Genomic DNA, 25,397 nt, shown 5'->3' with positions numbered 1-25,397 from the left:
ATACACATTGTGCAAGTTTCCACCTCTGCTTCTTTTACTGTAAGAGCATTAGACGACTGGAATTAAGAATTTTAAATCCCTCATCTCTAAACTGATGATATTTATTTTTTTCAAGTGTTTTGGAATAAAGTTTAACACTAAAAACTTTCTAAACTTTTCAATTGCACAACAAAATTTTTAATGTTAGACTCTGTAATACTACAAAGTCTTTCAAATATCTTTTACCAAAGTTTTCTGATAAGTAATACTTTGTCAAATTTCAATTCGGATTGATCTCTAATTTCAAAGATTGTGTTGCATGCGATTGCTTACTTAGTTAAATTCCTGTTAGAATCATATTGACAGTGTTTCCCTTCTTTGAAACAGTTTTAGGATGAGCGTCTCTACCGTAGTACGCAGGGAATAGCAACTGATTTACGAGTTTTTAAACTTGACAGAATTATTTTGCAGATTTAAAGTAATTAATATCATTCCCTTGATGGTAAATGAGGCATAAAAGTTTTTTCTTGTTTTATATCCTCTTCCTCGCATGAAAAATTAGTTATGATAACTAATTTATGTTAAATTAGCGATGTTAACTAACTAATGAGGGTTCAAGAAGCTAACCCTCATTAGATAACGACTCCAATCATTATCTGAAATACTGTAGCTAGCCTCACGCAGGTTCGCAGTCATCCGCTCAGGGTCCTCTGCGGAACCTTGTAGCTGCACCTGATTGGTGCACGTGCTTGTCAGTCACATAGAGGGGGCGGGTGCTCAAAGCCCCGCTCTAAAAGAGACGCAGTGCTTTTACATCATCGCGCAGCGACCAAAGCAGGGGAGGGTGGGGTGGGTTGTGAGGGCTTTTCGGTGCTGGCGGGGGCGGCCTACGAAAGTGTCATGGCTACTGCCGCTGAGCTTAGTCGCCCGACCATCGGTGACAGGAGCCTAGAGCGGAGCTGCAGCCCCAACCTCTCCCAAGAGGTGGTCTGCGAAGTCTTTCGCTCCTTGCATACCCTGGCTGGACAAGTGAGTGGTGGTCTGTGGGAGAAGGGGTCTGGGAACCGTCTAGCCCCTCCCCCCTTTTTTCCTCGAGCGGAGGCAGGGGGCAGCGGAGGCCTGCGGGGTGTGGGACCCGGCGCGAGTAGCCGAGGCCGGGGGAGGAGCTCGGGCCCAGCCGTCTGTGGTCTGAGTGAGGATGGCCGCGCGGGTTAGTTCACGGCCGGTTGCAGGCTAGATTTCCTTGCAACTCTTCTCCCCAAGAGTGAGTGAGGCTAGTGTAAGTGAAAACCCGGCTCGGAGATGAACAGGCTTGGAGAGAATGGATGCGGAGAAGCTTCTCTGAGGGTTTGGGAGGCGTCTGGCGCTCAGGCTCCTTTTACTTCCAGTTCATTCATTATAGAAATTGATAGGTTAGTACGGCCTGCGATTTCTGGAAAAGCTGTCTCTCCGCCTTTTTTGGGTGATTTCCTCTTATGAGTCACTTGCTTTTGTTTATTTCTTTTTTCCTTCTGGCCGTTGCTTGCATCTCTTCCCCTTTAAAACGAGGAGGAAGAGAAAAGGAATTAATCTAAACTACTCATAGCGTAAAGTTGGCTGAGTTATCCATGGTCGATACTGCTTGTATCACAACTGTTGTTTAGTAATTTAGCTATTAACTAGTTTAACTGGCTGATAAATAGCTTTTGTAGAAATGTCATAATAAAATCGGGTTTAAATAAAGGTACTCCTTACACTCAAGTCACTATTTCGTTTCATGATGTAAAGTGCAAAGCAAATTTTAAATGAGAAACAACTTGAAAATATGTTTGTTTGCTTTTAAAAAACAGATGTTTTTAATCTTAAGGCGGAATTAGGCATTTATGTTGAAGATAATGGTAACTTCCTTTATGAAAATAGAGCGTTTGATTTGTGAAAATTATTTTTAAAAGCCTTGGGTGAATGGAGAATCAGTCTCTTAAAACGTTATTTAAATATTTTTTAAAATCCTAATATTTGTTCTAACTTAAAAAGAGCATTACTCTAAGTTAAACATTCAGTTTGGTTTAATAGAACGATTGTTAATAGAGTCGGCTAAAAGTTTTAAACTCACTTGTTTGTCAAGGACTTAAACTTTTTTTTTAAGACTTGGGGACACATTATTTCAGTCTCAAGACTCAAGACCTGTAAATGGTTTAAAAGTTTGAGAACTTTCTATGGCGTGGACATTGGAACTTTAAGGTTTTTTTTTTAATATCCTAATATCAGGATGAAAAAAGTTTATACTCACCTATAGTTTACGCAAGTTTTTTCCCCCCACTGATGAGATACTTTTTAAAAATAACATTAAGAAATAAAACATTTCTTTTGAAATAGTTTGTATACTGAATTTTTAAAACTCATTAAAAAATTATAAACATTCAGATATTCTGTAGGTAAAAGTAGAGATGTGATTAAAATTTACTTATGTCACCTGTCAAAAATGTTTAGAGTGAATATTTGGTGAGTTTTCATGACAGAGTGAAAGGACCATTTATACAAGTGTCAGAAAATAAGATCATCTCATCAATTAAATGCTAGCCAACTTGGTAATACTCTCTGTATTTCGAGATGTATTGTTTAAAGAATTAAAGCCCGAGTACTATACTTATAAAATTGCCCTTGGTGGAAATCACTATTTCCTTTCAAAACCAGTTTAAGGAATTTTTTAAAATATACGTTGTAAAATGCCTACTTTATTCTGTATAGTATCGTGTTATTAGCTCTCCTCAATAGGAAACAAAGTTGAATGTTTAAAAAGTATTTTTTATCTCAGATTTCCAATTTTCTAATTTTAACTTTATTGCTTACCTCTGGTTGGTCCATTTTACCAAGCTGAAGAAATATTTATTGTTAGCTTGGATTTTCATATTAATTTAATAAAGTTTTTACTGAAATACATATTTTAAATAGGCCATATTAATGGCAGACTAATACGTTTTTGACTGAATGGTTTACAAGTTCTACAGTGTAAAAATGCATAGAATTCATATTACTAACAGGGAATTTGTTGAATAATAGTTGGATGTATTGGGATAGTTTTAAAGTTAATTTGTGACATTATTATGTGATTTTCTTAAAAGACCAAATATCTTTAACTGCACTTGAAAGCTTACATAATTTTGCTGAATTGAAATGAGAATATGATCCAAACATTAAATTTAATTTCTATAAGTTATTATTTTCTCTAGAAAATTTGATGCTTTGCTTTGGTTGAGGATTTGCCTGCATTATCCCCAAACTGTATTCATAAATTTGTTATAGTAAACTATAGATCCCTTGAGAACTGTAAAAGTATAGTAATAGTTTACTTCCATGCATAAGTTGTTGTCTAAGGAAATCTTTATAGGCATTAAATAATGTAAATTAAGATTAATGTGGTTATCTTAATATAAAACCTTAGTTAAAATAATGTAAACTAATTTTTGCCAGTGCAGCCTACACAAAACTTATTTCTTTACACTTGTCTAATATGGACTTTAAATATTTCTGGTCAAAGGGTGGTAAACTTCTGTCATGTAGCGTTCATTCATATAGTGCCTTTTTTGGGAACTTTGGATCTTTTCGGTTCTATGTACATTGGTTTATATTTTTGTTTTATTACAATCACAATTTATAAGATCTGTATTTGAACTAATGTAACAGTTGTCTTTATTTTGTAGAAAACATGACTAATTTTAAATAAATGATTTTTGAAAAAATAATAGTTAACTTGATTCTGCGATGTAGTATATCCTTATAAACACATGTCCCTAGAAAAGTTTACGGTGATTCACTTTTATTCACTCAAAAGACTAGAGATGGAGGCTTTCCCTCTAAAATCTTCACTCATTTTGATATTAATTTTATATTCAGGTTCTTGGTAGTTTTCTATATATACTATTATTGTAATAGGTCACGGATAGCCAATTTATAAGAAATTTTCATACAATGAGCCCTCATACTTTACTAGAAAATACTGTTTAGCAGTAAGTCTGGCCTTTCCATCCAGTCTCTGGCCATTTATTTCACTACTGTGGAAAACTATTTGTTTTTCAATTTCAGATTTCCGCAGCTAAATAATAGTTTAATTTTTATTTGAAGTAGATAAACACATTGCCATGTATCACTAGACTTTATAATATGTATGAATATAAATGTATGAATTGATTTTTAAATTATTTTTAAAATTCGTTAAAATTGAAAACAATAAAAATGTGATTCAGAAGACATCAGAGGAATGATATGTTTGTTATGTATTTATGTGCATATTTAACAAAAAGAAATGTATATATCAGAACTTTCATAAAGGTACCTGCCCCCTCTGTTTAATGCTCTGAGCTAGAAGCAGTAGGATTCTGAGTAGGACAAGACTATTTTCACCCCTATCCAAAGTTTTTTAGATAATGAATTATCGAAAAAGATGGTCCCGTTACACAGACCCAAGAATAGAATTAGAGTGAGGTGTCATTCTATTTTTTTATGAAAATTTCACGTTTTTTGGCTTTTTAAAGTGGTAACTAGGTGTAGAGCATTTTTATGTATGATTGAAAACTTGAGAACTTTGAGCTAAATGGTGTGTTATTCTATAGAAATCTTATTTTTGGACAATCCCATGTGTACAGCTTAATCTTGTAATTTTTTGTGATGTTGCTGGTTTGCCCCTTTGAAGCTTAACATCAGAGATGATGTGGTGAAAATTACAATCGATTGGAACAAGCTCCAGAGCCTCTCGGCATTCCAGCCTGCTTTGCTCTTTAGTGCACTTGAACAACACGTTTTATATTTACAGGTAAATTTCGTGTTAAAAATGTTAACTCGATATTGAGACTAGAAATTAATTGTAGTTAAATTGTAAGCTGTAGTATTTGTTAGCTCTATCTTAACACTGTATTAATAGTGGTATTAATAAAAGGTTACTTTGGCCAGATTGGATCCAAATCTGTTAATTTACATAGTGATCAGGACAATTACAGGAATATAGCCCAATAGGCTGATGTGGATGTGAAGATTGAAAATGCAGTTCTATTCAATTCTAGACTTGCACTGAAAATTCAATACAGTTGCATCTATGGTAGGTTATAATTAAGCAATAAGACACGGCAGGTGTGTGTCATGCTATGATAATGATTCCATGCCTTGGGTGAGTTTGGAGGCTCATGGAGTGCTTTCAGTGGTTCAAGAAGTGGCATTATCCCAGCATGACACATCCTGGAGTGTCTATTGCAATTAAACAGTTTCAGCATAGTTTTTAAAAAGAAAGTAATTTCTGTGACATTAATGTCTCATATTAGTAAGTAGCCAGTCACTATTTTATCGTCTTTTTCTTGAGTTTGAAATAATTCATCCTTTATATTAAGTCAACACTGAATTGTTAATTTATAATAGTATTGTTATATTTTTTAGTATTTCAGTTCAATAACTGAACAGTATTATGACCTTGCTAGTTTCCAATTGAACATCTTTGCAGTTACAATTGATGCAAGTTTGCAGTTTATCTCTAATCAAAGTATAAATATGAAGTGTCGAAAAGTTTACTTCTATTAAGATGTTACAAGGATTCAGAAGAGTATTTGGTATAGCAAATAATGGAAGCAAAATTGTAGGTATGAAATAATTGGAACACTGACAAGTGTTGGTGTGTTTTGATTAATGGAGTAGACATTTAATTTTCAGTCCTCTATTCAGTGACTTTATGGGAAATTTTAACTCTGTTTCATGTTAAAAGTAATAGTTAACCCTAGTTTTAAAGGGCGGAAGCAATGAGCTATAGGACTCAATTGAGGCCTAATTGTGGATGGGTCTGGGCGGGGGGAATGGGTAGTATAATTTACATTATACAACAGGGTTTTTTCCCCCTCTAGTATGGTGATAGGCATCTACCTCTTTTCAGCTATGGCTCTTGTTCGTTTTCTTTTTAAAAATTTAATTTCATGACCCAAGAAGATATCTTGCCATGTCAGGAGAAGCTTGAGTGTTCACTCAGCATAACACCTATATATTTCATGTCTATGCTCTCTCATTTACTTCGGCCAACTGCAGTTTCAAGTGGAGAATCTCCAGTGATATAGTGATAATACAGGGCTTTGCTGAGTGAGAGCACTGGCTCTCGTGTTAAGGAGGAAAAATACTAAGCCTTAGTATTCTGAGGAGGCATTTGAATGACATGTTAATTAAGTGGCATTGGTGCCAGAGGCTGAGGCTTTGATTTGGCACAAAATAAAAGATGAGTGACAGAATGATTCCCTCAAAGAAAATTTTAAATTTCCTCAGGTTTTCTTTTTCTTCTTTCCTTTCCTTTTTTTTTTTAAACAGATTTATAGCAAATGATATTGGTCACAATAGCAGAGGACAGCACAAACACTTACATGTGCTCAGATCTATGTATGATGTGCCAACCTTTTAAATTTAGTTAATTGATATTGAATATTGCCTCTACTTAGCAGAAATTTATATAAATATGGTAAATATGTGATTAATTTTGATCAGTTTGAACCTCAGCAGATGGAATTGTGTTCTCAGCCTTTTTTAGCAAAACTTCAGCCTCTGATTAAAGAGGAGAATACAACTGTTGTTGAAGAAATAGGAAAAACAGAAACAGGGAACAAGAATGAAGTAAATGCCAAATTTCCCATTGGCGACCTACAGGAGGAAGAAAAGCACAAAGATTGTGATTTGGGAGATGTGAAAAAGACACAGATCCATTTTGATCCAGAAGTAGTTCAAATAAAGGCTGGAAAAGCAGAAGTAAGAAGTTGGGTTTTGGGGGGGTGGGTGGAGTATTTTTTTTAATCTTACTGTGTTTGAATTAAGACACACATGCTTATTGTTTGTAGATTGACAGACGAATATCTGCATTTATTGAAAGAAAGCAAGCTGAAATCAATGAAAACAACGTCAGGGAATTTTGCAATGTTATTGATTGTAATCAAGGTAACTACCTAGAAGAAGTTAATTTTTGTAGGATTTTAATGATCTTTCATTTGTTTTTTAAAATGAATAACATTAAGAACACAGTTTTTAATTATTTCCCAGGTTTATTTGGAAACTAAGACAGCAGTATTTCCTTCTGTTTAACAATACAAAATGGTTTTCATCTTGGTTATCCAAAAATCAAATAAATGCTAACGTAAAAAGGCAAATGTTTACCACAGGTGTAAAGATTGTTTTAAAGTTCCTTCAGGAAATGAAGATAAAGTGTGGGTGGTAGGGTGTCTCAGTCTCATTAGTAAGAAGGTCTAAGCTATATAAATTTCAAGTCTCTAAAGGTATTTATGAAATTATGATACTAATACATGAAGTGAACTTAGTAAAGTTAATACTCCTCAAGAGGGAGCAGTTTTCTCACTACTCCTTAGCTGTTTGAAATGTTTTATGTCATGATAAAACCAATTTGTCAACAAGACTATGGTGTCTTATGCTTTTTTCCTTTCTCTCATAGTGCATACATTTGCTGTTTTTCATCAGATTCTCCTTTCCTCTCCACATGATTTTATAGTATATTTACAGATCTGCAGGTATGCTGCAGAATACAAAATTGCAAAGCACTGGCATAGATCATAGTCAGGCATCATAGTAATAATCAGAACAAGTAGTTCTTAGAAAAAATTATGGAGAAGAGTTCCTAATTGGAATGAACATTTTTCTTGTTGCCTCTAATATCTTGTGGCTAATTATTATGAACACATATGAACCTAGAATTGACTCGTATCACATTGGTACACTGATTCTCTTAATAATGAAATAATACAGGCTCAAGGTGGGTCCTAAATGCAGCCTTTTCTACTATTAACATTATACATACATATCTCTAGATTTGGTATATTTTACTGTTAGCTTTTCAGAACAGGTTCAGCAGTGGCAAAATCTCAGGTACTACAATCCAACTGCAAGCTACCCATGAGAAAGCGTTTGTTGAAGGAGCAAGCACATGTATCACTAATGTTATTCCTCTGTTCTCCCTGCTAACTCTATTATTATAAACCACCAGGGGATAGAAATTGACAAGAATTGAAATGCTCAGCAGGATTCCTTAGCCCATTCAATCCCTTGCTGGCTCCAAACAGTGTTGGGAAGAATTGCTGTGGAGAGTGACTAGCACTTATACATTCACTATCTTCACACCATGCTGAATTTTTCTCTAATGGGTCAGTTAATCTATATATTTGGAATATAGTTCTGGAATGGATGATAGCTTCTTTTTTTAACCCTTAGCCCCATGAAATGGTAGAAAGAGAATGGAGAGGTGATGGCCATTTAAACATATTTTCAGGTGTTTCAAAAAGAAAAGAAAAAGAAAATGACTGTAGTATCTATATATAAAAGATAGGTGGGTTTGGAATTTTATTCACAGTTTGATGTGTCAGCAGAACTATCTTAAGGAAACAGACTGAAAAAAATCAGATGTATTGTAACGTGTTAGTGAGTTCCTTTTAATACCTCTCAATTGACCAAAATATAAACAATGGGTTTTTTAAAAAATCAAATTCCCTAGGGAAAAAAAGAATTTTCCTTCATTATCTTTTACCATCCATTTTTATTACAAAATAATTAAGGGGAGTCTTTTAGGAAATTTACTGCAATGCATGGTTTTACTTAATGTCATTTTAAAGATTATTTTATAATATTTGAATTGTTTATATATTATGTTAATATCATTTCAACTTTCTCCCTTGGTTTATGATTTATTTGTTGATATATAACTTGAAAGAAACTATACTTTTCAGCTTAGAAAAAATTTGGAACAAAATTTCACATGGTATTATTTTTAAAATTGCGTTTTTTGAAAGGGGCAGTCTGGAAAGAGATAGCTTTTGTGATTAGGGATTTTTTTTAGATGAGCACTGGAAATCTAGGAAAAGTATAAAAGTATGTGTTGTAGGTTTCAAGGTCTTTTTTGTGTGGCGTTCTGAAATAAAAATATGTTAAAGGCATAATACTTTATATTACATGTTCACTAATATGATCAGTAATATCAAAAATGCTGTATTTTTTAAAAAGATATTTTAGTAAAAATACTGAGTTTTGTTTATTTCTATGTCTCTTTAGCTTAGAAATTTTAACTCTCTATAATATATAAATTATTTTCTCCAAAGGCCCAGATGGTTTTTAGGGATATTGGTATTCATTAAAAATTAAATTATGCCACTAAATGTTGAGGACTTTTCTATATATAAATCTGGAAATAGGTAACATTAGATATAAGTTTTAGAGAGTAAAGATAACTAAATTTTATCCTGTGCATGATAGTAATTTAATTACTGTTATTTAAAATGATATTCTCTGATTATGAGTAATATGTTAATATGTATTACTGAAGGGTTATCAAAATATCATACATTTGAAGTTAAGAATATATTTAAACTTATACTCATCTGAATTCTCCTTAGAAAATAGTTGTGCGAGAACCGATGCCGTTTTTACTCCTTACCCTGGGTTTAAAAGTCATGTAAAAGGTAAGTATCCATTATATAATATCTTCATCACTGTCAGAAACTTATTCTAGATTATAAGCAAAATGGAATAGAAATCACTTTCCTATCTAAATTTTATTTATTTTAAAACAAATCAAAAACTCTTGCCTTTCTTTGTACTTGGGTTTGTGGTTATGAAAAGAACATCAAATACTGTTAAGAAGAGAGACTTTCTGATTTTTGAAATGTAAATTTAATAGGCTCAAAAGTTTCTTAATTTAGTTTCTAGAGTTGTGAATACATATGGACCACAGACTAGACCTGAAGGAATTCAAGGGTCAGGTCATAAACCTAACAGCATGCTCCGCGATTGTGGTAATCAGGCTGTAGAAGAACGACTACAAAACATTGAGGCTCACTTGCGATTGCAGACAGGTAAGCAGAGTGCTGGGCAGTGTCCTGTAATGTATCTTTGCAAGTGGTTAAAGAAATTCCGATTCACTTAGTCGCCAGGTTTTCATTGAGCAGCTGTCATGTACGAAAAACATTGTTCTGACTGGTACAAAAATGAAGAAAGCCTAGTCCCTGCTTTCAAGGAATTTACAGTTCATGTGTTTACGCCCTTCTTCCTCCTCTTACACTTCTCAACAATATCCTGACTCTCTCAGTTTATTAAAGTCATAGCTGAAAACTAATGTAGTTTTTTTCCTGCCATTAACTTCATAACCATGACCATCTCTCACTCGTATCCCCCACTGTGCTGGTAAAAAGTATTAATAAGTGTAACCCTAGCTCTTTAAGATCTTCCAGTGAGGATAAGCATATAAATAAATAAGTGCCATTGGGGACTAACATTTATTAAGTGACTGACTAAATCCTAAGTGCCAGTCACTCTGAAAGTATTATACGTATATCAACTCACTATTTAACAGCACCCTTGTGAGATGTTGGTGCTGTAATCATTGTCAGATAAAGGAACTGAAGTTTTCAGAGCAGCATGCCCAAGGTGGTAAGTGGCAACTAGAAATCAAACTTAGATCTTAACTGGCTGCAAAGCCTCAGTCTCCCTCCCGATTTAGTCACCAGATCCTGTTGATTTTATCTTCTAAATATCTGCAAAAAGCACAGAGGCATAAAATATGGTTCAGGGAATTTCTGAGTCCAGTCTATCTGGTGTATTTGTGGATGAAGGGAGAAGATGATAAGAGAATGAGTAAATCTTTGAGGATAGTAAGAGATTAGCATTAAAATTAACTCCCTTTCTCAGAACTAGATGCATTTACAGTACAAACTGTATAACAGGATTGACTGGTTTATTAAATCTAATAGTGTCAAGTAGTTAATTTTGAAAAGTATCTGTTGAATGCCTACTATACACCAAGCACTGTTTTAGACAGGAGGGACACTGAGATGTAGTCACAGTTTCTGGCGTCAAGGACTTTATAATCTGTTTGGGAGAAAGATTAATAGCAAAGGGGGATGTTAAAGGGGCTGTGAGGGAAGGGTATGGTGGGGCACAAGGAGCCTCCATGTGAAGAGATTCAGGCAGTGCTTTGTTGACCCAGGGAAGCTTGAAATGGTTCTTGAAAGGTAGGGAGGTGAGGCAGAGGATGTTCTAGGTAAAGGGAGCAGCAAGAGCAAAGTCAGGTGAGTAAGTTATTCATTTTACTTTATTCGAAAGCAAGAAAAACCAAGATCCTAAACTTTAAAAATTCTCAAAAAAATCCCCCCATATTTCTAGAGTTTTTATATTTAACAAGTTGATACTTTTGATATGAAAATTTATCCATATTCTTTAATTGCGTAACGATTGTTTAATCATGTATTTGTTCATTCAGTAAATACTGAGCACCTGTTCAGTCTATGCACTGATGCTTCCTAGGTTTGTGTAGTGTACAACCTGCACAGCCATACCCAATGAACAAAACATAAAGTTCTGCCCTCTAAGAGCTTACATTAGAGTGGAGAAACAGGCCATAAATAAGCAAAATACACAGAATGTTGGGGTAGTAATGGTTTGGAGAAAAATAAGGGAAAAAAGATAGGGAGGGAGTGCTAGGTAGGGGGAAGTGGTAGTACTGGTATTTTTTAAAGTGTGGTCAGAGAAGGCCTTACCGATATGGTAACTTTTGAGCCAAGACCTGAAGTTGGCAAGTGCAAGCCTTGTGAATACAGAGGTAGAGAGAATCACAAGTGCTAAAGTTGTAAGAGTACTTGGCCTAGTTGAATAACAGAAAAAGGGCTGAAATGGTATGAATGTGGGGAGAATGTCCAAATTGTATAGGATCTTGTAGACTATTGTAAAGGCTTTGGTTTTTAATCTGAGTGAAATGTGAAGGTGTTGGAAGGTTTTGAGCAGAGAACTAACACTATATGAATTGCATTTTAGAAGGGTTGCTGGCAGCTGTGTTGCGAACAGACTTTATGTGTGCAAGGCAGAAACAAGAAGACCAGTTTGGAGGTTGTGATAATCCAGGGAGAGGTGATGGTGGTCTAGACCAGAATGTTTACATTGGAGGTGCTAAGAAATGGAAGGATTTGGGATATAATCATAATCTTGAAATTTGAGTAACCTTAATTTTACCATACCCCTGCCTAGAAAGTTTGTTAGTTAAGAATTATGGTATTTTAAAGGAACCTCCGTACTGTTCTCCATAGTGGCTGTATCAATTTACATTCCCACCAACAGTGCAAGAGGGTTCCCTTTTCTCCACACCCTCTCCAGCATTTATTGTTTGTAGATTTTTTGATGATGGCCATTCTGACTGATGTGAGGTGATACCTCATTGCAGTTTTGATTTGCATTTCTCTAAAGATTAGTGATGTTGAGCATCCTTTCTACCATATGACCCAGCAATCCCACTACTGGGCATAAACCCTGAGAAAACCATAATTCAAAAAGAGACATGTACCACAATGTTCATGGCAGCACTATTTACAATAGCCAGGACATGGAAGCAACCTAAGTGTTCATCGACAGATGAATGGATAAAGAAAATGTGGCACATATATACAATGGAATATTAGCCATAAAAAGAAATGAAATTGAGTTATTTGTAGTGAGGTAGATGGACCTAGAGTCTGTCATACAGAGTGAAGTAAGTCAGAAAGAGAAATACAAATACTGTATGCTAACACATATATACGGAATCTAAAAAAAAAAAATGGTTCTGATGAACCTAGGGGCAGGACAGGAATAAAGACGCAGACATAGAGAATGGACTTGAGGACACGGAGAGGGGGAAGGGTAAGCTGGGACGAAGTGAGAGAGTGGCATGGACTTATATACACTACCAAATGTGAAATGGATAGCTAGTGGGAAGCAGCCACAGAGCGCAGGGAGATGAGCTCGGTGCTTTGTGTCCACCTGGAGGGGTGGGATAGGGAGGGTGGGAGGGAGACGCAAGAGGGAGGAGATATGGGGATATATGTATACGTATAGGTGATTCATTTTGTTATACAGCAGAAACTAACAAAACATTTTAAAGCAGTTATACTCCAATAAAGATGTTAAAAAAAATTATGGTAAAGCTCCTTTTAAATGGTCTTCTGGGTTAAAGGAGAAAATATGGCATGTAAGGAGAAGTATAAATTGAAGAAAATGATATGACATATTACAGCCACTGAATTGAATTGTCAGTTGTCACTATGCATTTTCCTCCTCCTAAACAACTGTCAGAGTCTGTCAGAGATACAAGTTGTTCTATACAGGAACTATTCAATGTCTTGTAAAATGAATTTAACATAAAACAAAATGCCTAGCAACATAGGAAGCATAAATGGGGCTTGGGGAGAAGTGTAGTATAATAATATATCCCATAGAGTATATTATGAAAATGTTTGCTAAAGATTTCATTCTGTCTTACTCTTGTTAACTTATTTTCTTAAGTTTAAATAATTCCCATTCTTTTGCATAAGTGTCTTTGAATGGTATTTTAAGAATAAAAATTGTAAGAAGAAAGAATTATCCATAGTATCTCAGAATTTTTTTAAATGTATTTAGGTGGTCCGGTGCCAAGAGACATTTATCAGAGAATTAAAAAACTTGAGGACAGAATCCTTGAATTGGAAGGCATTTCTCCTGAATATTTTCAATCTGTAGTAAGTATAAGTGTCTGTAAGAAATAAATGTTATTTTAGGATTCATTATCACATAATTCACTCATCGATCTGCTGTGTGCAAAACACTGTTTTAATAGTTCAGTGATGAATGAACGTAGTTCTGAGTAAAGAGTTACCTCGTTCTTTAAAGATTGTGATTTTGAATATTGTATTATAGACTCAATTTTTTTTAAAGGGTTACTTTTATGGTACATTACCCAAATTCTCAAACTTAAGCCATTTTTGTGGCATAATAAATCAGCCTGAATAGTGGTGAGTCCTGTCACTCTGAACTTTCTATCTTGTAAAACAAAGACTCCCTCTGAAACCTTGTTCTCTGTTGTCCCTTCTGTCTCTCTAATCTCTCACTCTCTACAGACTCCTTCCCTCAGCTCATACACGTTTACATTTCTCCCCCATACGAAACAAACACACACCTCAATCTGCCACCCTACCTTTTTCTTTACCCTAACCACTAGACTTTCTGAAAGACTAGTCTATATTTGTTTAATTTCTCAATTCTAGCATTTATTTATTCATTCATTCTTATCCCTTTTACCAAGGACAGTAGAAAACAATTTGTGCTGATAAGCATCTTCTTTGTCATATCAGCATGTTTCAGACCAGTCATTCTGAGCTCCTTGTGTTAATTTCCTCAGTCTTCTGGGGTGATTGTACATAACAACTGCCTTTTCTGGGGCTTAGTGTTTGTTTGTTTGTTTTAAAGCAATGCCATATTAGAAAGAACTAAAGTAAAAGTGAACAAAATTTTTAAATTTACTAAATTTTTAATAAAATTTACTGAAACTCCTGTTTCTGAAATATTATGTAAGATAGCTCAGTTAGCATGGATCATTATAAGTCACTGGTGTAAGTGCGCTTAGAATTATTTTAGGAATAACAGCAATCTTTCCAGTTTCAAATTGGTATTAGAGTAAGGTACAAAGGTAGGAATATTTCCAGATGAAGAAGGCAAGTTGAATAACCAAAGTGAGTAGTGAATCTTAAAGCTCAATAATTTAGAGACGTTTAGTGATTTACTTCCCTCAAATATAAAATGATGTCTATTAAAGTACTGAGGGCTGAAGCAAGGATTAAATGAGATAATACCAGTCAAGCACCTAGGCTGCTGTCTAGCACATGATAAAACCTCAGTAAATATTGGCATATATTTAATTTTAGAAACCATCTATGAAGTAGCTGTATAAACATGGATAAGTCATACAATTACAATATATCTTTAATTTTAGAAGACTTGTTGGTTGTTTTACATAATTACAAAGGTCTTTCCACTTTTAGAATTATTCATAGTATCTTCCTAGAAAACTTCATAGAGATTGTATGCCTTTTCCTACAACAATATACCGTAAGTTTTTCCCATTCAAGCTGCCTTCATTAAGAAATCCCTAGGCAGGTTATTTTTTCTCGTTCAATTTCATACCTTGTTAATATAATTCTTGTTAACAGTAGAACTGATCTTACAAGAGAGTATCGTAGTATTAGATGCCTCAAGTGAGATCTTGCCCCATCATTTATCTTTTCTCTCTGATTCTGATTTTAAAAGCTTAACATACACCTATTACTAAATTTAGTTAACAAAAGAACAAGCCCTTTAAATCATAATCTTATTTTGGGGGATCCTTTTTACACAGGATAGAATGTTTAGAATGTTTGATTAAGGAGGTAGAAGTAGATTGTAGAGGACCTTAAATGCTGTCCCCAGAAGTTTAAAGTTTAAATGCTATTGAAATCATTTGAGCAGGGAAGGGACTTGTGCAAGTGATATCTAGAAGATTTATCTATTACTGTTCTGGGAAATATATGAAAAGGGAGAGACTGAAAATAAGGAGACAGTATTATACTAGTTTAGATGTGAACTGAGATCCTGAAACAAGGACATGAGAGTGAGAATAGAAAGGATTAGTGCCATAGACAGTAGGAAAGAAAGGTTGGCAAATATTGATAATTGATTGAATATGGAAAGAGACAGGGAGCAAGAATGAGTCCAGTTTCTGGTTGGAAAAATGATACCATCATTGGTAGAAATAAAATCTGGAGAGAGAGATTTTTGGGTGAAATGTGAACTTAGAGTCATAGCAGGCTATGCAGATAGAAATATCGGGTAAGCTTTTCAGAATGTAGGACTTAAACTTGAGATAGTTGGGAGAGACAGTGTAGAGGTGAGAACATAGAATTGGTAAGAACACTGAGACTTTCAGAGGCCTAAGGTCTGAAACTAACTTCAGGGGCAGGAAGTGTGATAAATGTAAACAGGATTGGCATGGATGTGTTGGGTTGGCATATCTGTAACAAAACTAGTGCTTTAAAAGAATAGTTCCAAATATATTAAACAATCTATATTTGATTAGAAGGATCACTTCTGGATTAGTATCGGAAATGACATACACAAATTAATACTGAGCAACAAGCACAAAACACTGACAATGCTTTAAACATTCAGATTGACTGTGTCCTTAAGGCCTATGAATATGTATGGTACATATTCAGACCCAAAGGCAAAGATTTCATACCCACCCTTCCATAACAGATGAATGTGCCATCTCTAGGAGCTGTGCTTCTCGCTCAGAATGGAGCCAGCTCTAGGATTGTCCTTGCGCGTGAGAGGAGATGAACACACACCCTGCAGACGACATAGCACATTATTCACCGCTCTTACCTTCCTCTTGCTGGGAGTACACGAATGGCAATTGCATAGTTTTACGTATCTATTCCTCAGAAGTCTACGGAAAAGACTAGATATGTAGCTTCTAAAGTTAGAAAGTAAGGGAAGATTGAGCCTATTAAATTTCCTAAGGATTGAACTTTTGTTAGAAATTGAATTTATGAAAAGTTTTTAACTGAAATATGTCTAATCCAGGTTCACATGTAGATGAATTCTAAACACAGTTGGATAGAGATTATCTTGGGTAACCTTGAAGCACAGCATATGAAAAGAGAAACATTAACAGAGAAAAGATATAAATTGTATTTTGTTCTTAAAAAAAACCTAGATTATGTAAAGTTCTTTTCATTTATGAAACAGACATAAAATTCAAAAAAAAGTTAATGTATGTAAAGCATGAATTACAACAAAGTTAGTATTTGTTGCACGTTTTAAGATCTTTACCCATCACATTCAACATGGAAAAATTTGAATGTGGTAATGTTTTAAAAATTTTAAGGGCATTGCTTAACATACCATTTAAAAGATAACAATTTTATGAGTATTTCCAGAGAATTACTTACTGATTTTAAATTATGATCCTTGAAAACAGTAAGTGTAATGTTCTTCACAGGTATATTTCCACAGCACTTTGTTCATTTTATAGCACTTCTGACTTATATGTTTACACGTCTATTTTTCACACTATGTTTTCAGCCTCTGAAGGGCAGGAACTGTGTCTTGTTCATCTTTGAACACAGAGTGTAGTAGGCATGGAATAAATGTGCGAATGAATGGATAGGACCTGGCTGATAGTTAATTATTGGACTTTTAAAGTATGTTAACTTTGTTTGAAAGCACTGACTAGGTGGAATCTTAACTCTAGTCTGTAATGGTTAAGTCCCGGTTCTAAAGGGAAGCGTGGGAAGAAGGAGCCCTGAAGGCCACGTCAACTTCATGCATGCAGGCCGTTTACACGTGAAGGTCATGGTGGGCCTGTAGCGTGAGGTGAACAAGTGGGTCTGGCTGGAAAATTAAATTGCAAACACATTTTGGAGGGCCTTGAAGGTCACATTAACCTGTTTGTAATTCCAGTGTCATTGGGGCACAGTTAAGTCTTTGCGAAAGAAACCTAGAATGGGTTTCTGTCTGGTGACATTGTGAAGTTGTGAGTTGGAGAGAGTTCGGAGTCAAAGAAAGTAGTTTAGGAAACATGTCATTGTCCATACCAGGGAGAAATGAAGGTCTGAATCAGGGCAGTGGGACTAGAAGGGAAGAAACATTTAAGGCACTCCATCTGTAACCCTTAGCAATTGGTTACCCTTTAAAACTGATTAGAAGTAAGGAAGGGGGTTGGTCATGAAAAAGGCCTCCTTACCACTGAGTTTTCTTAGAGCATGGGTTTTCTGAACCTCATGTATGTGTTTAATCACCTTCTCTTTGGGACACAGGCATTATAAATGTAGCTATAAATTACCTGCTAACTTAAAATAGTGGGAGAGTAGAGACAATTTTTAATTATCTCTGTCCAGCTGTTTAGTGTGTTGTGCTCTCAAGTATTTTCTCTCAGGTACCAAGACTTGTTAAAATTTCTGCCTTTTACATTGAGATTTCCTTGTACCCAAACAGAATAAATGTTAAAGCTGGTCCAGTGTATCCACAACAGATATGTTTCTAAGTGTCCAGCGTGTTGAAATATTCTGCTCAGACCTAAAATAAGCCCCCAAAGGCCGCATTGTACTGTTTTTAAGTCATTGAACCACTGATGTCCTTGTTCTGATACTTTTCACTTTGGTTTCATGATATATTAATAATCTGATTGCTCAATGACATGGAAACTGTCCATATTTTACAGATTAAGCTGTTAGGAAAACAAGGGGAAGTATATTTTCATCAGGGTGTAAAAAACCACCTTGTGGGAAGGTAGGCGACTGAGTAGTGACCAAATTAAACATTAAGCCCTTACCTGCCCATAGGCCCCACCACAGGTATCCAGCTCAGTTTGGCACAGGAAGGAGCATGTTTATATAGGCACTTTCTTCCCCATATTTAATAATTCCAACACTTAACTGATTTCCCACTTATTATAAACTACTGATAAGAGGCATACCTCAGTATTCTTTGAAAATAGCTTTTGACACAAAGGAAAATCAGGATTTTTACTTTCTCTTGTAAATCACAGTGGTCACAAATGTTCAAGAGAAAATTTTGCCACCTATGTTGACAGTTTCTTTGTCAGATGTACTAATATACTAATTTGCCATTCAAGAGCTTGTGGTTCTGTGAAACTAAGAACAAAGTCTAGAAATAATTCATTAGGTCAGGGTTTAAAAAACACACAGCAGTGTGTTGGTGAGAATGTTATCAGCTTCAAGTAATAGAAGTTTATACTCAAACTGGTTCTAACAGTATGGAAATAATCTTATAAAATGTGAAGTTCAGCAGAATGCAGTCTTCAGGGTAAATTGATTTACTGGGCTAAATCATGATTGTCAAAGAACTGAGCTCTTTCCCCTCTCAGCTCTGCTTGGTGTTGGCTCTTTCCCCAGGCAGATGGCAAGATAGCTACAGTGCTTTCTGGTGTCCTAACCAGATAACAGCAGTGTCCAGAAGAACTGCCTCCTTTGAGGGCTTTCTCTTAGAAGTGAGGAAGTTTCTTCCAGAATTTCTCCCCCTAATCCCCAGCTGACTCTCCTTAATTATTGGCCAGAATTGGGCCCATGCCCATTTTGGTCACTGACAAGACCAGTGGGGTGGAATCAGTATTCCTCTGAGTCACATAGAGGAACAGTAGACAGCTGCTCACTTAGACAACCACAGTGTCCCTTATAGTCAATCAAGGGTGTGTGTGTATGTGTGTGTTTTCACCCCTTTGCCTGGTATTCTAAATTCTGTTTCCCTCTGTCTATTGCTGCTTCACTTGTTCAATATCCTGGGATAGAAATGTTAAAGAAAGGAAACTAAGTAGGAAATCCACAGAGCACCTCTTTCCACAATCACTCAGCCTCATTAGAAGCTGGGAATTAATGGGAAAGTGTGTGTAGTCGGGGACAAGCATGTTGCTGTGATGTTACTATTATATACTTTTAATACCATCTCTGGAGGGTAACTTCCAAAGTAGAAAAAGGCAGATATTAGTTACAGATAGTGCTAGGTGAGTTTGTGGGCTTTATTTCTGCCAGGGTTCTCCTTATTTTGTTCACTATTCTATAATGGAAAATTGTTTAGATTTTCTAAGCATTGATTACTTATTATTTTTTTACTTTTAATCTAGAACTTTTCTGGAAAAAGAAGAAAAGTTCAACCACCTCAAGTAAGTTACTACATTTTTATTTTGTTTCTGAAATAGTTTGATTGGTTTTATACCTTTCTTATTAATAAAAGTTTCTACTGTGGTTGTGGACTTGTTTGTGGATTTAAGGACTGAAAAAAAAAAGAGCAACATAAATTAATGTGTTGAATTAGAGAAGTAATTTTAAGCGTGTGGAATGACTCAGATGGGCCAAATAAGTATTAAAATCTATCCAGATGTTAATTGTAGAAGAAAATATCAGTTACAAAATGCTGAAAAATAATAAATGCTCAAGTAATTTAAATCTCATCCCTTCCCTTCTGCCCCATTTTTTGATTGGGATGTTTGTTTTTTGCTGTTGAGTTGTGAGAGCCGTTTATATATTTTGAATATTAATCCCTTATCAGTCATATCATTTGCAAATATTTTCTCCCATTCAGTAGGTCTTTTTATTTAGTTGATGGTTTCCTTTCCTGTGCAAAAGCTTTTAAGTTTAATAGAGCCTTATTTGTTTATTTTTGCTTTTATTTCCTTTGTTTTAGGAGACAGATCCAAAAAATTATTGCTATGATTTATATCAGAATGTTCCACCTATGTTTTCCTCTAAAAGTTGTATGGTTTCCAGTCTTACATTTAGGTCTTTAATACATTTGGAGTTTATTTTTGTATATGCTGTTAGAGAATGTCCTAATTTCATTCTTTTACATGTATCTGTCCAATTTTCCCAGCACTACTTATCAAAGAGGCTGTCTTTTCTCCATTGTATAATCTTGCCTCCTTTGTTGTAGATTAATTGACCATAGGTGTGTGGGTTTATTTCTGGGCTTTCTATTCTGTTCCACTGATCTACGTGTCTGTTTTTTGCGCCAGTACTATACTGTTTTGATTACTGTAGCTTTGTAGTACAGTCTGAAGTCATAGAGCCTGATTTCTCCAGCTCTGTTGTTTGGCTGTTCAGTCTTTTGTGGTTTCATACAAATTTTAAGATTATTCGTTTTAGTTCTGTGAAAAATGCCATTGGTATTTTGATAGGGATTGCATTGAATCTGTAGATTGCCTTGTAATATGGTCTTTTTAACAATATTAATTCTTTCAATCCATGAACATGGTATATCTTTCCATCTATGTTGTTTTCAGTTCCTTTCATCAGTGTCTTATAGTTTTCTTAAGTACAAGTCTTTTACCTCCTTAGGTAGGTTTATTCCTAGGTATTTTCTTCTTTTTGATGGAATTGTTTCCTTAATTTCTTTCTAATAATTCATTGTTAATATGTAGAATTCAGCAGATTTATATATATTAGTTTTGTATCCTGCAACTTTACCAAATTCATTGATTAGCTCTAGTAGTTTTTTGGTGGCACCCATAGGATTTTCTGTGTATAGTGTCATGTCATCTGCAAACAGTGACAATTTTACTTCTTCCTTTCCACTTTGGATTCCTTTTCTTTCTTTCTTTCTTTCTTTTTTTTTTTTTTGCTGTGACTAGGAGTTACAATACTATGTTGAATAAAAGTGGTGAGAGTGGACATCCTTTTATCTTAGAGGAAATGCTTTCAGCTTTTCACCATTGAGTATGATGTTAGTTGCAGTCTTGTCATATATGACCTTCATTATGTTGAGGTATGTTCCCTTTATGCCCACTTTCTGGAGAGTTTTTATCATAAATAGATGTTGAATTTTGTCAAAAGGTTTTTCTGCATCTATTAAGATGTTCATATGGTTTTTATTCAGTTTGTTAATGTGTATCACATTGATTGATTTGCAGATATTGACAAATCCTTGCATCTCTAGGATAAATCCCACTTGATCATGGTATATGATCCTTTTAATATATTGTTGAATTTGGTTTGCCAGTATTTTGTTCAGGATTTTTGTATCTGTGTTCATCAGTGATATTAGCCTGTAATTTTCTTTTTTTGTAGTATCTTTGTCTGGTTTTGGTATCAGGGTGATGATGGCCTTGTAGAATGACTTCGGAAGCTCTGCAGTTATTTGGAGTAGTTTAAGAAGGATAGGTGTTAATTCTCTAAATGTTTAGTAAAATTCACCTCTGAGGCCATCTTGTCCTGGATTTTTGTTGTTGGGGATTTTTAAAATTACTGATTCAATTTCATTACTGGTAATTGGTCTGTTGATATTGGTATTTTCTATTTCTTCTGGGTTCAGTATTGGGAAATTGTACATTTCTAGGAATTTGTCCATTTTGGCATATAGTTTTTCATAGTAGTCTCTTATGATTCTTTGTATTTCTGTGGTGTTGGCTGTAACTTCTCCTTTTCCATTTCTGATTTTATTGATTGGGCCCTCTTTTCTCTTGATGAGTCTAGCTAAAGGTTTACCTATTTTGTTGATTTTTTTGGTTTGTTTCTATTTTTTTTATTTCTACTCTGATCTTTATGATTTATTTCCTTCTACTAACTTTGAGTTTTGTTTGTTCTTTTTCTAGTTGTTATAGATGTAAGGTTTAGGTTGTTTATTTGAGGTTTTTGTTGTTTCCTGAGATAACCTTGTATTGCTGTAGATTTCCCTCTTAGAACTGATTTTGCTGCATTCCACAGATTTTGGAATGTTGTATTTTCGTTATCATTTGTCGGCAGGTATTTTTTTTTATTTCCTCTTTGATTTCTTCAGTGATCCATTGGTTATTTAGTAGCATATTGTTTTTCTAGTAGCCTCCATGTGTTTGTGTCTTTTGCAGGTGATTTTTTTGTTTGTTTGGTTGTTGATTTCTAGTCTCATAGTGTTGTGGTTGGAAAAGATACTTGATATGATTTCAATTTTCTTAAATTTACCAAGGCTTGTTTTGTAGCTTAGCTGTGATCTATCCTGGAGACTGTTCATGTGCACTTAAAAAGAATGTGTGTTCTGCTGCTTTCAGAAGGAATGTTCTCTGTATATGAATAAGTTCTTCTGGTCCAATGTGTCATTTAAGGCCAGTGATTCCTTATTGATTTTCTATCTGGGTGATCTGTCTGTTGATATAAGTGGGGTGTTAAAGTCCCCTACTATTATCGTGTTACTGTCAATTTCTCCTTTTATGTCTGTTAATATTTGCTTTATGTATTTAGGTGCTCCTATGCTGGGGTGCATATGTATTTACAATTGTTACATCTTTTTCTTGGATCGATCCCTTGATCATTATGTAATGTCCTTCTCTGTCTCTTGGAACAGTCTTTATTTTAAAGTCTATTTTGTATGATATAAATATTGCTACTCCAGCTTTCTTTTGATTTCCATGTGCATGGACTACCTTTTCCCATCCTTTCAATTTCAGTCTGTGTGAGACTTTAGATATGAAGTGAGTCTCTTGTAGGCAGCATATATAGAGGTCTTGCTTTTTATCCATTTAGCCATTGTCATTTGATTGTGGCATTTAGTCCATTTATATTTAAAGTAATTATTGATATGTACTTGTTGACATTTTGTTAATTGTTTTGGGGTTGTTTTTTGTAGGTAATTTTTGTTTGCTTTTTTTTTCTTGTGACTTGATGACTGTCTTTAGTGTTATATTTGGATTTGTCTTTCTTCTCTGTGTATATATCTATTACAGATTTTTGGTTTGTGGTTACCATGAGGTTTTTATATAGCAGACTATATATATATACACACACACACACACACACATATATATACATGATTGTTTTAAGTTGTTGATCTCTTATTTCAAATGCATTTTAACAACCCTGCCTTTGTCCTCTCTTTGCCTCATGATTACTGTTTTTGATGTCATATTGTTACATCTGATTTTTTTGTGTATCCCTTAATTGTTTATTGTGGATGTTAGATGATTTTACTACTTTTGTCTTTTAACCTTCTTACTATCTTTGTGCATGGATGATTTACTACCTTTACTGTATGTTTCCCTTTATTGATGAGCCTTTTCCTTTTGTAATTTTCACATTTCTATTTGTGGCCTTTTGTTTCTGCTTCTAGACACTCCTTTAACATATCTTATAAAGCTTATTTGGTGCTGCTGAACTCTTAGCTTTTGCTTGTCTGTAAAGCTTTTGATCTCTCCATCAAATCTGAACAAGAGCGTTGCTGCATAGAGTATTCTTGGTTGTAGGTTTTTCGCTTTTATCTCTTTAAATATATCATGCAACTCCTTTCTGATCTACAGACTTTCTGCTGAAAAATCACTTGAAAGCCGTAAGGGAATTCCCTTTTATGTAACTTGTTGCTTTTTCCTTGCTACATTTAACTTTAATTTTTGCCATTTTAATTACAGTGTGTTTTGGTGTGTTCCTCTTTGGGTTAATCCTGAGTGGCATTCTCTGTGCTTCCTAGACTTGGATGTTTCCTTTCCCAGATTAGGGAAGTTTTCAGCTATTATGTCTTCAGATATGTTCTCGGCCCTTTTCTCTCTTTTCTTCTAGGACCCCTATAATGCAAACATTAGTGTGCTCAGTGTTGTCCCAGAGGTCTCCTGAGCTGTCCTCATTTCTTTTCATTCATTTTTCTTTTGTTTGTTCAGCATCAATGATTTCCACTACTCTGTATTCCAGCTCACTGATCCATTCCTCTCTTTCATTTAGTCTACTGTTGATTCCTTCTAGTGTATTTTTCATTTCAGATACTGTATTCTTCATCTCTGTTTGGTTGTTCTTTATGTTTTCTAACTCTTTGTTAATAACTTCTAACTTCTCTCTCTGTGCATCCATTCATCTCCTGAGCTCTTTGGTCATATTTACAATCACTACCTGAACTCTTTCTCAGGTAGATTTCCTGTCTCCACTTCACTTAGTTCTTCTTCTCATATTTTATCTTGTTCTTTTGTCTGGAACATGTTCCTTTGTTGTCTCATTTTGCCTGAGTTGCTGTTTTTACTTTTATGTATCTGGTGGTTGGTTATGTTTCCCAACAATGGAGAATTGGCCTTTTGTTACCTGAGCTGTGTGCTCTAGGGGTTCCCCCTATGAGAGCTGCATGGGTCCTTCTGTTGCGGCTGGCTATGTGGGTGGTCTAGTAGGCTTGGTTGGCCCCTAGTCTGGTTGGCTGCCAGGTCCTGCCTTGTGTGGAGGCTGCCAACCACAGGTTGGTGGGACTGGGTCACACGGTGGCCGACTGCAGAACCCCAGGTAGCCCTGGAGCTAATTTTGCCCCACTAGTGGCTGGAGTCAAGTTCCAGGACACTCCAGGGCTGTTGCCTGCACATGGTGGGTGAATCCAGGTCCTGCAGCTAGTGCTCACCTACTGGCAGGCAGAGCCAGGTCCTGGAGTCTTAATTCTATGGCCAAGGTGACCCAGAGCTAGTGTTGCATCACTGGTGGGTGGGGCCGGTTCCTGACACAGTTGAGTGTGGCATCCAGGACATCCTGAAGCTTGTGTTGGCCTGCTACTGGGCAGGGCCAAGCTGGTCCCAGTTTAAAGTGTGGCCTACTGGTAGGCAGTCTGGGTATGCAGGCTGTGGAGCTGTGGTTTTCTTGTGGTTGGTGTCTGTCCCTTGGTGGGTGAGACTGGTTCAGAGGTTAAAGCAGGCTTCCAGGGCAGGGCCGGGGCCCAGGGGTTTCTGGGACTGGTGCCTGCCCACTTGTGGGTGGAGCTGGGTCCTGGATCCTCTGGTTGCCAGGGCTGTGTCCAGAGGTAGCCATTAGCTGAGGAGGTCTTAAGGCAGCCTGTCTGCTGGTGAGTGGGGCTGTGTCCCGGCCCATTTAGTTGCTTTGGCCTGAGGCATCCCAGCACTGGTGCCTACAGGCTGCTGAGCTAGAACGGGGCTGGGTCCTGCAGCTAATAATCTAGAGGGAGGATTCCACAATGCCACTTGCTAGCACCAGTGTTGTCCACATGTTAGAACAGGCTTCTAAAAATGGCTGGCCCACCAGCCAGTGGCTGTGTAACCAGGGTGAGCTACAACTAATTTCTGTCTCTCTGGATGACTCTGCAAGATCAGAAAGTTGGTCTGACCCAGGCTCCTGTCAAATTTCTGATTCTGCTCTGGATCCTAGAGTGTGTGA

General features: G+C 35.7%; 1 protein-coding gene across 4 annotated transcripts in view; it reads left to right on the top strand.

Annotated features, from left to right (window-relative positions):
* Window positions 1–847: 847 nt before the first annotated feature.
* MBIP (MAP3K12 binding inhibitory protein 1) overlaps window positions 848–25,397 on the top strand; it is a 35,227-nt gene continuing 10,677 nt past the window's right edge. For 2 of the 4 annotated variants that reach the window (XM_030854812.3, XM_030854810.3), the window contains exons 1-8: window positions 848–1,008; window positions 4,649–4,768; window positions 6,499–6,723; window positions 6,813–6,909; window positions 9,366–9,431; window positions 9,672–9,824; window positions 13,393–13,490; window positions 19,427–19,465. In XM_030854812.3, coding sequence (XP_030710672.1) covers window positions 880–1,008; window positions 4,649–4,768; window positions 6,499–6,723; window positions 6,813–6,909; window positions 9,366–9,431; window positions 9,672–9,824; window positions 13,393–13,490; window positions 19,427–19,465 — 927 coding nt within the window. In that variant the 5' untranslated portion in view covers window positions 848–879. The remainder of the gene's footprint in view (window positions 1,009–4,648; window positions 4,769–6,498; window positions 6,724–6,812; window positions 6,910–9,365; window positions 9,432–9,671; window positions 9,825–13,392; window positions 13,491–19,426; window positions 19,466–25,397) is intronic. The other 2 variants (XM_030854813.3, XM_030854814.3) reach the window with 2 other exon arrangements.

Source organism: Globicephala melas, chromosome 2 (assembly GCF_963455315.2).
Source record: "Globicephala melas chromosome 2, mGloMel1.2, whole genome shotgun sequence".
Taxonomy (NCBI): Eukaryota; Metazoa; Chordata; class Mammalia; order Artiodactyla; family Delphinidae; genus Globicephala; species Globicephala melas.
The sequence above is the reverse complement of the archived record's forward strand: the minus strand, read 5'-3'. Positions and strand labels throughout refer to the sequence as shown.